The sequence below is a fragment of the Scyliorhinus torazame genome, chromosome 13 (genome assembly GCF_047496885.1).
Source record: "Scyliorhinus torazame isolate Kashiwa2021f chromosome 13, sScyTor2.1, whole genome shotgun sequence".
NCBI classification, from domain to species: Eukaryota; Metazoa; Chordata; class Chondrichthyes; order Carcharhiniformes; family Scyliorhinidae; genus Scyliorhinus; species Scyliorhinus torazame.
Window position 1 is genome coordinate 162,122,364 of NC_092719.1, and position 15,317 is coordinate 162,137,680.

The 15,317-nt window shown below is 48.1% G+C and overlaps 1 protein-coding gene across 1 annotated transcript in view; it reads left to right on the plus strand.

Annotated features, from left to right (window-relative positions):
• The window catches only part of LOC140387634 (calcium-dependent secretion activator 1-like), a 513,343-nt gene that overhangs the window by 155,274 nt on the left and 342,752 nt on the right, over positions 1 to 15,317 (plus strand). Inside the window, exon 3 of the mRNA XM_072470829.1 lies at positions 8,550 to 8,882. Within this exon, the coding sequence (XP_072326930.1) occupies positions 8,550 to 8,882 (333 nt within the window). The remainder of the gene's footprint in view (positions 1 to 8,549; positions 8,883 to 15,317) is intronic.

Below are 15,317 nucleotides of genomic sequence, written 5' to 3' on the forward strand. Positions count from 1 at the left end.
TTCAGCAGTCACAGAGATATTACAGCAAAGGATTTAAATAATGAGTCGCTGCTGGTGAATCAGTGATTCTATTACAGAAAATAATCTTTCTCCAAAACATAGAAAATAGGAGCAGGAGTAGGCCATTCAGCCAATCAAGCCAACCTTGCCACTCTCAGTGCGGTCATGGCTGATCTTCTATCTCGGTACCATATTCTCCCCATATTCCTTGACTCCTTTAGTGACAAAGAATCTGTCTATTTCTTTCTTAAACACATTCAGTGACTTGACCTCCACAGCTTTATATGGTCGAGAATTCCAGTTAAGAAACAGAAAATGGGGGATAAACTCAGCAGGCCTGGCATCATCTGTGGAGAGGGTAACTCAGTTAACCTATCAAATTTCCAGCATCCGGATTATTTTGCATTGATACATGAGAATTCTGCAGTTCACTACCCTCTGAGTGAAGAAATTTCACCGCATTCAGTCCTAAATGGCCCATCCTGTCACTGTGACCCTTGATTCCAAACCCCTCAGCCAGGGGAAACAACATCCCTGCATCCAGTCTGTCCAACCCTACCAGAATATGTTTCAATGAGATCCCCTCCAATGAATACAGGCCCAGTCGACCCAATCCCTCCTCCTACGACAATCCTGCCATCCCAGGAATCAGCCTGGTGAAACTTGGCTGCACTCCCTCAATGGCAAATATATATTTTCTTGAGTAAGGAGACCAAGACTGCACCCTGGGTGTGCTCTCACGAAGAGCCACTACAGCTGCAGTAAGACATCCTTGCTCCTGTACTCAAACACTCTTGCAATGTAGGCCAACATACCATTTGCCCTCCTAACTGCTTGCTGTAGACTGAGGGCATAACCGAGATAAACTCACTAATTACTCTTTAACAGTTTATCCTAATAAATTATTCATATTGTTGTTTCACTCTCTCTCTGTTCTTCTCTCTGTTTCTTCCATCCCTTTCTCAGTCGCTTTCTCTCTTTTTTTTTCTCCTCTGGAATAATCATTCTCTGCAATAACTTTCCCAAGGATCTTTTCCCATCTGATTTTATCCTGACATTCTGTCCATGAATCATGGGCTGGATTCTCCGCCGGTGGGATGCTCCGTCTTGCCGGCAGCCCGGGGGTTTCCTGATGGCGTGGGGCTGCCCCACAATGGGAAACCCCATTGACAAGCCGGCATATCGGAGCATCCCACTGGCGGGGTAAAACGGAAATGTGGTGCGGCGGGGAAGAGAATCCAGCACAATTTGTTGAATGACTCTGATCTCACTGTCTGAAACCTCTGTGGCCAATCCAAATACACATTTCTTTTATATTTCAAAATGTATTTTATTTTAATTGTTATTTCATTTAGGAGTGTTCTGTATATGTTTAGTATTTCAGCTTATCTGAGAAAAGAATCCAACTCCAGTTTATAATATAATAATCTTTATTGTCACAAGTAGGCTTACATTAACACTGCAATGAAGTTACTGTGAAAAGCCCCTAGTCGGCACATTCCGCCGCCTGTTTGGGTACATGGAGGGAGAATTTAGAATGTCCAAATTACCTAACAGCAGGGGCGAAATTCTCCCCAAACGGCGCGATGTCCGCCGACTGGTGCCCAAAACGGCGCCAATCAGACGGGCATCGCGCCGCCCCAAAGGTGCGGAATGCTCCGCATCTTTGGGGGCCAAGCCCCAACATTGAGGGGCTAGGCCCGCGCCGGAGGGATTTCCGCCCCGCCAGCTGGCGGAAACGGCGTTTGTTGCCCCGCCAGCTGGCGCGGAAATGACATGTCGGGGCGGCGCATGCGCGGGAGCGTCAGCGGCCGCTGACAGTTTCCCGCGCATGCGCAGTGGGGAGAGTCTCTTCCGCCTCCGACATGGTGGAGACCGTTGTGGAGGCAGAAGGGAAAGAATGCCCCCACGGCACAGGCACGCCCGCTGATCGGTGGGCCCCGATCGCGGGCCAGGCCACCGTGGGGGCACCCCCCGGGGTCAGATCGCCCCGCGCCCCCCCCCCCAGGACCCCGGAGCCCGCCCACGCCACCTTGTCCCGCCGGTAAATAGCTACTCTAATTTACGCCGGCGGGACAGGCAATTTCTCGGCGGGACTTCGGCCCATCCGGGCCGGAGAATCGAGCGGGGGGGGGGGCCGCCAACCGGTGTGGCCCAATTCCCGCCCCCGCCGAATATCCGGTGCCGGAGACTTCGGCAACCGGCGGGGGCGGGATTCACGGCGGCCAACGGCCATTCTCCAACCCGCTGGGGGGTCGGAGATTGACGCCCCTGGTCTTTCAGGACTTGTGGGAGGAAACCGGAGCATCCGGAGGAAACCCACGCAGGCACGGGAAGAACGTGCAGACTCCGCACAGACAGTGACCCAAGCCAGGAATCGAACCTAGGACCCTGGTGCTGTGAAGCAACAGTGCTAACCACTGTGCTCCTGTGCCGCCACATTCGTTCTTATACATTAGTTCTTAATGGAAAAATCTGAGTTGCTTCACGTGGTTTTATTTAAAGTTGCACTTTTCAGGAACTCGACTATGATAAGCGAGGAATTACTGTATAATGTATCATTAACAATTCTATCACATTACACTTTCTGAGCTCTGATTATCCACCCACATAAAATGACCAATTTCACGATATCCAGGTGCTTACATACTGTTGGTACCTAAATTTATTGTCAAAATTTTCCAATTGCACCTTTAACTCTTGTTATCATTCTCTTCTTTTCTCTCCGAATGCTTCTTAGATCATTTCTTTCATTGATGTTGCGGTACCTGTTTGTCTCTCGTACTCCATCTTTCTGAGTCTTTGCAAAATCATTCAACTGTTTTTTTCCTCAAACTCTTTTTGTTTATCTTGTTCCTCTCCGTCTGTTTTTCCTGCGTTTCTCATCGTCTATGTTTCTCTCGCAGAACTCTAAGGATTCAATCTGCTGATATTTGTAGAAGTGATCTTGTCTTTACCTGGAACTGTGGGCCACTGTGCTTGTTTTGTTGTGCTTCTTCTATACCTTTTTTAAAAAAACGTATTTTATTACAAACGTGTATCAAAGCAGGTTGCAGCAAATAAACACCCCTGGAAATATACTTCCCAACAATCAACTATACAGTCTGTACAGATTTTCCCCCTTTTTCACCCCCCCCCCATCCCCCACGCCCCTGTGATGAACAGCTCCTCAAACACGGTCACAAACATCCCCCACCTTTTCTCAAACTCCCCTGCTGAGCCCCTTAACTCATACATTATTTTCTCTAACCGCAGGAAGTCGTAGTCACCCAACCATGCTGCTATCCCCGGTGGCGATGCCGACCGCCACTCCAGCAAAATTCGCCGCCGTGCAATCAGAGAGGCGAAGGCCATGACATCGACCATCCTCCTCTCCATGAGCTCCGGCTTCTCTGAAACCACCATGGGGTCCGGGTCCACCTCCTCTTCCACTATCCTGGCTAAGACCGCGAACACTCCCGCCCAGAAACTTCCCAATTTTCGCAACCCCAAAACATGTGCGCGTGATTCGCTGGCCCCCGCCCACACCTCTCACACTCATCTGCTACACCCTGAAAGAACTCACTCATTCTCGCCCGAGTCATATGCACCCTGTGCACCACCTTAAACTGTATCAGGCTCATCTTTGCATAAGAGGAGGTCCCCTTTACGCTTTGCAGTGCCTCACTCCATACTCCCCAATTGATCTCCCCTCCCAACTCCTCTTCCCATTTCTCCTTGATCTTCCCCACCCGCTCCCTGCTCCCCCAGCCACTTGTATATATCCCCAATTTTTCCCTCCCCTTCCACATCCGGAAGCAGCAGTCGCTCCAGTAGGGTGTATCTCGGCAACCTAGGGAGCCCTCTCCAGACCTTTTGTGCAAACTCCCTAACCTGCAGATATTTGAACTCACTACCCCTCGGTAGCTCTATCCTCTCCCTTAGCTCCTCCAGACTGGCGAACCCTTCCCACAAATACAAATCCCTCACCTTGACCAGCCCCACTTCCCTCCACCTCCTATATACACTATCCATTCCCCCCCCCCCCCGGCTCAAACCCATGATTCTTGCACAGCGGCATTAGCACCGACATCCCTTCCAAAGTAAAATAACTCCTCAGCTGATTCCATATCTTCACCGTGCACTGCATCACTGGGCTCCCTGAATAGCTACTCGGAGCCATTGACAATGCTGCCGTCACCATAGCCCTCAAACTAGACCCCTTACAAGATTCCTCCTCCATCCTAACCCATTCTACCCCTTCTCCTTCCCACCACCGCTGCAACTTGTCCACATTCGCCGCCGAATAATAATGAAGCAAGTTTGGCAACACCAACTTCCCTTGCTGCCTCTGCCTCTGTAGCAGGGTCCTCCCCACCCTTGCCACCTTCGCCGCCCATACAAAGTCCGAGATGATCGTGTCCACTTTCCGAAAAAAGGCCTTTGCTATAAAGATCGGGAGAGCCTGAAAGATAAACAAGAACCTCGGAAAAATATTCATTTTCACCACTTGGACCCTCCCCGCCAACGTTAAGTGCAGTGTATCCCACCTCTTAAGATCCTCCCTGGCCTCCTCCACCAGCTTTGTTAAGTTCCACTTATGGAGCCCCGTTCATTCCCTCGCTACCTGAATCCCCAAATACTTAAACCAATCCCTTGCTACCGTAAATGGCATCCCCCCCAAATTAGCCCGCTGTGCCAGTTTATTCACTGGGAATACCTCGCTTTTCGCTACATTCAGCTTGTGCCCCGAGAACCCTCCAAACCTCCCCTACAGGCCCATAATCCTTCCCATATTCTCCAACGGATCCGAAACATACAGCAAGAGGTAATCAGCATGGAACAACACCCGATGCTCCCTCTGTCCCCTCATTATCCCTCACCACTCCGCCGACCCCCTGAGAGCCATCGCCAATGGCTCTATGGCCAGCACAAACAGCAACGGCGACATTGGCACCCCTTTCTCATCCCTGTGTAAATCAAAGCTTTGTGAGCTCATATCATTCGTCCTCACCCTCGCCCTTGGTGCCACATACAGCAACCGCACCCAGCCACAAATCTCGGCCCAAACCCAAACCGTCCAAAAACCTCAAACAAGTACCGCCACTCCACCCGATCAAATGCCTTCTCAGCGCCCATGGACACCACCACCTCCAATGCCAGAGCCCCCGACGGATTCATCACCACATTCAACAGCCATCTTATATTACTCGCAAGCTGCCTGCTCTTCACGAAGCCTGTTTGATCTTCTGCCACCATCCCTGGGACACAGTCCTCCATCCTCCCCGCCAACAACTTAGCCAATACTTTCACATCCGTGTTCAATAGTGATATGGGTCTATATGACCCACATTCCACTGGATCCTTCCGGTTTTTTGGGATTAGTGTGATTACTGCCTGCGTCATCGTCTCCGACAACTCACCTTCTCCAGTGCTTCATTAAACGCCCCCAACAGATGTAGTGCCAGGTCCGCCGCAAATTCCTTATAAAATTCCGCTGGGTACAATCCAGCCCAGGGGCCTTCCCCGACTTCATACCCCTGATACTATCCAGCACCTCCCTCAGCCCCAGGAGACCCTCCAACACCTGCGGAAATTCCAGCTCGTCCAGAAACCTCCCCATGTCCCCCTCCTCTCCCCCCGGATCCACCTCATAAGGTCCCTGGTAATACTCTCTGAATGCCTCATTCATTTTCCCTGACTCCGACACCACATCCCCAGCCACAGCCTGTATCTTCAATAATTCCCAGCATGCGACTCGCCTTCTCCCCTTACTCATATTGCACCCCTCTTGCTCTACGCAGTTGCCCTACCGCCCTCCCTGTTGTCAGTCTGTCAAACTGCCCCTGCAACTTTTTACTCCTTGCCAACCCCTCCATGGTGGGCACCCTCAAATATTCCCTGTCCACCTCCACTATCTCGCTCACTAGACGGCCATGTTCCGCCCTCCTTTCCTTATCCACACGAACCGTAAACAAAATAATTTGTCCCGGACCACTGCCTTCAGTGCTTCCCAAAAAATGCCCGCCGACACCTCCCCATTCTGATTCAACTCCACATACCCCTTAATCGCTGACCGCACCTTAATCGCTGACCGCACCTTATCACAAAAGAACATCCGCCAACAAACCCGCGTCAAGCCTCCACGCCGGCATCTGCTCTCACCCGATCTAAACCGAATCTCCAGCCAGTGGGCTGCATGGTCCGAGATAACTATCCCCGCATAATCTGCCCCCTCCACTCCAACCAAAATCTCCCGACTCACTACAAAATAGTCAATCCTCAAAAACACCTTATGGACGTGTGAAAAGAAGGAATACTCCCTTCCCCCTGAAAACACCATGGGTCCACCATACCCATCCTCTCCATAAACCCCCCCAGCTCCCTCGCCATTCGCATCCTACCCATCGACCTGGGGCTCGACCTATCCACCCTCGGCTCCAGGACACAGTTTAAAATCTCCTCCCATGATCAACTGGTACGTGACTAAATCTGGGATTGCTGCCATCAACCCCCTCATAAAATCCACATCATCCCAATTTGGGGCATACATAATTACCAACACCGCCGGTGCCCCTTCCAATACCCCACTCACAATCACATATCTCCCAACCGGATCCCTCACCTCTTTCGCACTCACAAATCCCATTTCTTTGCTCATTAAAATCGCCACTCCCCTGGATTTCAAATCAAACCCCTTCCTTAACCTAACCTGGTCCTTCACACGGAGGTGTGTCTCCTACAGAAAGACAACCCCTGCTTTCAAGCTCCTGAGGTGCACGAACACCCGCAACCTTTTAACCGGCTCATTCAGTCCCCGGACATTCCACGTTGCCAACCTTACCGGAGGCTTGCGCCTCCAATCCCCCCTAACATCCGTCATCTTCCCTGCTTCTTCTATACTTCAACCTGGGGTACAAACCTGCTGTGCCAGCCTCCTGAGATTTGGCTTTCACCCCTTCTTTCCTGTCAGACAGGAGGGAATGAACGGTTGGGCTGGAGCCAGGATTAGACATTGAGGAGGTATGACTCACTCAAGCAGAATCAGGAGAGTGCAAAAGGGGGCAGTGGTCTGAACATAGAACATACAGTGCAGAAGGAGGCCATTCGGCCCATCGGGTCTGCACCGACACACTTAAGCCCTCACTTCCACCCTGTCCTCGTAACCCAATAACCCCTCCTAACCTTTTTGGTCACTAAGGGCAATTTATCATGGCCCATCCACCTAACCTGCACGTCTTTGGACTGTGGGAGGAAACCGGAGTACCCGGAGGAAACCCACGCAGACACGGGGAGAACGTGCAAACTCCGCACAGACAGTGATCCAGCAGGGAATCGAACCTGGAACCCTGGAGCTGAGAAGCCACAGTGCTATCCACTTGTGCTACTGTGCTGCCCCTGCAGGTCTGCTTGAGCCTGAGAGGCAACAGTTGGAATGCAGTGAGCTGGAGTCCGCAAGAGAGTATTATAGTCCTCCCTTTGCCTCCAGCTCCCAGCCCCATCCTATCCATTCACTCCAATGGCTGCTGCAAAGTGTAGCCCTGAAACTAGGCAGTGATGAAATTCAGTGCTGAGATTTGGTGACAGTGAAGGCCAGCATTGGATGAGGATTGGGAGAGACCTGAAGTTGAAGGATCGGATGGGGAGCTGAGGAGTGGCAGCAGCCAGGCAGAGGGCTAGGGAACACGACCTGGAGCCTTTAAGAACAGAAGGGAGCTGGAAGCTAGAGCTGCAGAGACAGGGGTTGTAGCAGTGGTGGGCAATGAGACTGGGGGGGGCACCATAGAGCATGTATGGCACAGGTTAGCTGAAGGAAGAAAGGAGAACATTACAGCCACTTCAAACAAATATCTGGGCATTTATCCCATCACTATGTGAGAGCGTGAGTGAACAAATGCCTTTTTCATGTATTGCCATTTAATAGCATAGCACAGCAAAAGGCCTTTCGGTCAGTAAGTGACATTCCCCTGCTGTTTCCTTTTGCATCCTGATTTTTTTAAACTCCTTCAAGTACTAATCCAAGTCCACTTTGAAGGCTACTATTGAACTTGTATCCATCACCTTATCAGACAGAGCAATCCAAGTCCGAGCCACTCATTGCATAGAAGTTTTTCTTCATGTGATCTCTGTTTCTTTTGCCAATCACCTTAAATCCATCCTCTCGTTTTTAATCCTTCAGCTATTGGAAATAATTTCAGTTTATTGATTCCATCTAAACTCTTTATCATGATTTTAAACACCTCTGTTAAATCTCCTCCTCGCCATCTCTGCCCAGCGGGGAACACCACCTTCTCCAGCCCATCCATGTACTTGTACTCCCTCATCCTTGGAACGATTCCAGTAATTCCCTTCTTAACCCTCTCCAAAACCCTCACTTCCTTCTAGAATCGTACAAAAGTGCCATTTATTTCAACTTCTTTATCTGCTTTTCATAGATCAATCAGTATCTTGTTGTGAAATATTTGAGAATTTAATTTGAAGCATTGTTTTTGAAGAAAGTTTTATTTTCCCCAGTCACATCTAAAAATTAACGGTGGTAACTGTTGTTGAAACCACTTCATATATTCTAGGTGTTTCTGAAGAGTGATCGCGTGTCCAGAATGGTGCAAAGTGGTGGATGCTCTGCCAATGATTCTCGAGAAGTGTTTAAGAAACACATTGAAAAGCGAGTTCGAAGTTTGCCGGAAATTGATGGCCTCAGCAAGGAGACAGTCCTGAGTTCCTGGATGGCAAAGTTTGATGCTATATATCGCGGTGAGGAGGACCCACGTAAGCAGCAGGCCAGAATGACGGCGAGTGCAGCATCGGAGCTGATCCTCAGCAAGGAGCAATTGTATGAAATGTTCCAGCAAATCCTGGGGATCAAAAAATTTGAGCATCAACTACTATACAACGCATGTCAGGTGAAGGAACCTTCTCTTTTTTCCTGTTATGGCCCACCCATATTAACTCACTGCACTGAAGGAAGGCAGATTGCTGTCACTGTTGGTTCAATTATTTTGTGATTGGTGCTGTTGTTTCGATTTGTCGAGCAGCCAGAGGCAGCAGTTTTTAAAGAGCATGATCATGAGGTCTCTGAAACCAAGACAGAAAATGGTGGAAAATCTCAGCGGGTCCAACAGCAGCTGTGGAGGATGAACGGAGCTAATGTTTTGAGTCAGAGCTGGGACAAAAAGTCGTCCAGTCTTGACACTTTCGCTCCGTTTTCTCTTCACAGACGCTGTCAGATCTGCTGGGATTGTCTAGCAGTTTCTGTTTTTGTTTCTAATTCCAGCAACCGCAGTAATTTGCTTTTATATTATTATGATCATGCGGTCTCATCTGGTTGCGAAACAGAAATAAAGGAGTCAAAACATTTCAATGTGTAAGAAATGCTGCGTGCAAGTGTGCGTTATTATTGGAGTGTTGTCACAAGGAGATTCCAGACCTCAATATTGTTAAAGATGTCAACATTCTTGGGGTCCATTGTGCTTGCTGTTGAATGTGCTGTCATGTTGTTGTTTATTTTATCTGGCATCTAAAACAAAACATTATTTAGTCACATAATTCATTCCACTTGTTGAAATAGAAATTTTAAATTGTGTGGATGGACAAATATTTCAGAAATTGATGAATCGATGTCAGCACTTTTTTTATAAATGCAGTGGGGATTATTGATGCGTGTTAGGTGGAAGTGCAAAGAATTATAGTAAAGTGGCAACTTGTTTTTCAGTTTTTGAATGATAAAGTTTAGGATGGAGGTAAGAATCTGCCCAAAAGTCTGGAGTTTGATTGAGGAGGATATTATGATTAATGGATGTGCATGTTGCATCTTGGCCATAGTGGAGAGTGATCGTTATACTGAGAATAGTTTCCTCAGGCCACTTGAAGGCCCACACGTTATTCAAATGAGAATTTAAAATATTCAAGACTGTAAACATTTGATGATAGCAGGAATTAAATAAGTACATTTCAAGTGATCTCACCCCTCACCCCGCAACCCCAGTTTGTCAGAAGAGGATTTTAAATAAAGTAATACAATTTTTTTACTTGAACAGACATAAGTAATAGGAAAAGGTCAAAATTAATTTTATAAGTTGGGCCATTTAAATGGACAGGCATGTTCTCTTGCATCCTCTATCATGCACCAAGTGTGGAGCTCACAGGCACATTGATAAGTGGATAAAAGCAAATTACTGCGGATGCTGGAATCTGAAACCAAAGAGAAAATGCTGGAAAATCTCAGCAGGCCTGGCAGCATCTGTAGGGAGAGAAAAGAGCTAATCTTTTGAGTCCAGAAAACCCGTTTCGAAATGTTAGCTCTTTGCTCTCCCTACAGATGCTGCCAGACCTGCTGAGAGTTTCCAGCATTTTCTCTTTGGACATTGATGAGTGGGATTTCCTTGTGTGATTTGGGGTTTTTAATTCATGAACAAGTTTTGAAACAAAGGCAGAAAACCATTGTTATCCTCATTACTCACATAATATGTGTATGCATATAATATGTTTTTGTCATTGTAATAGTTCTTTAAATACCTGTCAAATACCAGGACAAGTCCTTGTCAAAATACTGGATTTCTCTTAGTGGCAGCGGCTCAATTTTGACTGGCTCCACAAATGCACTATTTTGGAATTCGGATCTCTAACTTGACATTTTTGATAGTTGGAAATTGCTCCATGCCTGAAAACCTTAGTCAAAAAAATCCATGTTTATTGCCTGTAATTTGAAAGAAATGTCCTATTAAGTAAAAAAAAACTGCAAATCTTGGAAATTTGCAGTGGTACAAAAAATTGCTGGGAACGTGAATCAGATCCGTCAGCGTTTGTAAGAAAGAATGGCAGAATAATGCATCGCTATGGATCCTTATCAGTTCTGATGAAGGACACGTACTTGAAAAATCACAACCGGTCTTTTTTCTGCTGACTAACCTGCTCTATCTCCAGCAATTTGTGTTTTCATTTGAAACTTCCTGTCAACTGCTTTCAACATTTTAAGTTACAAGCCAGTTCCAGTTTCAAGAAGTAATTTTGCCCAGAGATTTGTAGCCAGGTCTAGCAGTTGCTATTGGATTGCACGGTAATTCTTAAAAAAGTATTTTGGTCTCTTAACATAAGCGTTTGCATTGATGTAATTTAGTGCCATATTTTGATCAGGAGGAAATAAGAAAGAAAAGCCATGTTTCTTCATCTATGGTACATTTACTGGGAGAACAATGAGACCATTGTTTTCGTGATGTTGGTGCAGGAGTAAATATTGGGATCCATGGGATCTTAGTTTAACGTCTCATCCAAAAGATGGAATGCAGGCCAAAGGATCGTAATTTAGATTCCTGAGTTGGTCATTCTAAATCAGGAGCTCAAAATGTTGGATGGATGTTGAGACATTGAAGTTTGCAGGTGTAAATGCGATGCTGCGCTTCACAGTTGTTGTGGCTGGATGAAGACGAGGGCCCTAAAATTACAATGTAGGTAACAGTGTACGAATGTTTAAAACAAATGAGTTCATGCTTTGCTACAATAGAGCACAAAGTCATTTCGGACAAACTTGTTAAGTGTTCATATCATTTCATCCTGTAATTTTTTTTTAAAAACGCGTTTTATTACAAACTTGCATCAAAGTAGGTCACAGCAAATAAACACCCCGGCAAAACGTACTCCCCAACAATCAGCTATACAATTTGTACAGATTTTTCTCCTTTTTCACCCACCCCCCTGCGACGAACAGCTCCTCAAACACTGTCACAAACATCCTCCACCTTTTCTCAAACTCCCCTGCTGAGCCCCTTAACTCATACTTTGTCTTCTCTAGCCGCAGGAAGTCATACAGGTCATCCAAACAAACTGCTACCCCCGGTGGCGATGCTGACCGTCACTCCAGCAAAATTTGTCGCCGTGCAATCAGAGAGGCGAAGGCCACGACATTGGCCTTCCTCCTCTCCATGAGCTCCGGCTTCTCCGAAACCCTGAATATCGCCACCAAAGCGATATTTGGATATCCCACTCCCTCCTCGACTATCCTGGCTAAGACAGCAAACACTCCCGCCCAAAATCTTCCCAATTTTTCACAACCCCAAAACATGTGCGCGTAATTCGCTGGCCCCCGTCCACACCTCTCACACTCATCTGCTACCCCCTGAAAGAACCCACTCATTCTCGCCCGAGTCATATGCACCCTGTGCACCACCTTGAACTGTATCAGGCTCATCCTTGCACAAGACGAGCTCCCGTTTACCCTTCGCAGTGCCTCACTTCATACTCCCCAATTGATCTCCATTCCCAACTCTGCTTTCCAGTTCTCCTTGATCTTCATCACCCGCTCGCCTCCCTGTTACCCCAGCCACTCGTATATATCCCCAATTCTTCCCTCCCCTTCCACATATGGAAGCAGCAGTCGCTCCAGCAGGGTGTATCCCGGCAATCTACGGAACTCCTTCCAAACCTTTTGCGCAAAGTCCCTTACCTGCAGATACCGGAACTCACTACCGCTCGGCAGCTCACCCTCTCCCTGAGCTCCTCCAGACTGATGAACACTTCCTCCAAATACAAATCCCTCCACCTCCTGTATACACTATCTATCCCCCGGCACAAACCTATGATTCTCGCACAGCAGCGTTAGCACCGACATCCCTTCCACCCTAAAATGCCTCCTCAGCTGATTCCATATCTTCACTGTGGATTGCACCACTGGGCTCCCTGAATGCCTACTCGGAGCCATTGGCAATGCTGCCGTCACCATAGCCCTCAAACTGGACCCCTTACAAGATTCCTCCCTTATCGGAACCCACTCTACCCCTTCTCCTTCCCACCACCGACGCACCTTGTCCACATTCGCCGCCCAATAATAATGAAGCAAGTTCGACAATGTCAAACCCCCCTGCTGCCTCAGCCTCTGTAGCAGGGTCCGCCCCACCCTCGGCACCTTCCCCGCCCATACAAAGTCAGAGATGATTGTGTCCACTTTCCGAATAAAGGCCTTTGGTATAAAGATCGGGAGAGCCTGAAAGATGAACAAGAACCTCGGCAGAATATTCATTTTCACCACTAGGACCCTCCCGCCAATGTTAAGTGCAGTGTATCCCACCTCTTAAGATTCTCCCTGGCCTCTTCCTCCATTTTCGTTAAGTTCCACTTATGGAGCCCCGTTCATTCCCTCGCTACCTGAATCCCCAAATACCTAAACCTATCTCTTGCTACCGTAAATGGCATCCCCCTTAAATTAGCCCACTGTGCCAGCTCATTCCTTGTACCCCGTGTACCCTTCAAACCTCCCCAACAGGCCCTTAATCCTTCCCATTCTCTCCAATGGATCCAAAACATACAGCAAGAGGTTATTGGCATAGAGCAACACCCGATGCTCCCTCTGTTCCCTCATTATCCCCTGCCACTCTGCCGTCCTCCTGAGAACCATCGCCAATGGCGCTATGGCCAGCGCAAACAGCAGCGGCGACAGCGGGCACCCCTGCCTCATACCCTGTGTAAGTCAAAGCTTTGTGAGTTCATATCATTCATCCACCCCCGCCCTTGGTGCCACATACAGCAACCACACCCATGCCACAAATCTCGGTCCAAACCCAAACCTTCCTAAAACTTCGAACAAGTACCGCCACTCCTCCCAATCAAATGCTTTCTCCGCGTCCATGGACACCACCATCTCTGGTACCAGAGACCTCGAGGGGTTCATCACCATGTTCAACAGCCGTCTTATATTACTTGCGAGCTGGCTGCCCTTAACGAAGCCTGTTTGATCTTCTGCAACCTCCCCCGGGACACAGTCCTCCATTGTCCCCGCCAACAACTTAGCCAATACTTTCACATCCGTGTTCGATAGTGATATGGGTCTATCCGGCCCACATTCCACTTTATCCTTCCCTTTTTGGGGGATTAATGTGGTTACTGCCTGCATCATCGACTCCGGCAATTCCCCTTCTCCAGTGCTTCATTAAACGCCACCAACAAATGTGGTGCAAGATCTGCTAAAAATTCCTTATCAAATTCCGCCGGGTATCTATCCGGCCCAGGGGACTTCCCCGACTTCATACCCCTGATATTATCCAGCACCTCCCTCAGCCCCAGGGTATGCCTCTTTGCTTCCTCCACCTGGGGAAATTCGAGATTGTCCAGAAACTGCCCCATGTCCCCCTCCTCTCCTCGTGGGTCTGCCTCATAAAGTCCCTGGTAATACTCTCTAAATGCCTCATTTAATTCCCTGGCTCTGACACCACATCTCCAGCCCCAGTCCGGATCTTCAATATTTCCCTGCCTTCTCCCCATACTCGTATTGCATCCCTCTTGCCCTACACAGTTGCCCTCGGCAGTTGCCCTACCACCCTCCTCGTTGTCAGCCTGTCAAATTGCCCCTGCAACTTTTTCCTCCTCGCCAAACCCTCCACGGTGGGCACCCTTGAATATTTTCTGTCCACCTCCACTATCTTGCTCACTAGACGGTCATGTTCCACCCTCCTTTCCTTATTCGCACGAACCGTAAACAAAATAATTTCTGCCCGGACCACTGCCTTCAGTGCTTCCCAAAATATGCCCGCCGACACCTCCCCATTCTGATTCAACTCCACATAATCCCTAATCTCCAACAGCGCCTTATCACAAAAACCTCCATCCGCCAACAACCCTGTGTCAAGCCTCCACCCCAGCCTCTGCTCTCGTCCCGTTCTAAACCGAATCTCCAGCCAGTGGGGTGCATGGTCCGAGATAACTATCCCTGCATTCATCCTGTAATTATAGTGTCTTTAAGCAAGCTGATTGTGAGGAAGCAGTCCGAACATAATTTAAAAGAATCCAGACTGCTTCTGTTCCAAACTGGCAAGAGTTTGGAGCATTTATTAAAATGATCACTTTTTATAAATTTATGGCATAATAATGCAGACCTTGTTGTCTTGTATTCCCGTGTTCTGATCTCTTTGGAATATTGGGACAGGTGTGGCCCATTTACTCCCTTGAGCTTGTTTCACTACCAGACACGAACCTCCTCCCGCAAATTAATTTGTCTTGCTGGTCGCTGTCTGCCTCAGACGTAACTGTCAGAGCCTTCCACACTTTTATTGCCAGAGCATCGAAATCTTGCAGCTGCCAACTACAGCCCCGATTTTAACTTTTGTTGGGAGTCAGGTGCATGGCCGAGGGCCAAGTTCAACATCAGTCATGAGAAAGCTATTAGGATTATCACTTGAACAAAAATGAGCGCATCATAAATGGCCAGAATGACTTTTTGAATTTGTCCTTGGAACATAATCAAGGGATGTGGCAAAAGCAGAATTTATTGCATCCCTAATTGCCCTTGAGAAGGTGATGGAGAGCACCTTCTGAACCACTGCAGTCCATGTGGTGTAGGTCAAGCCACAGTG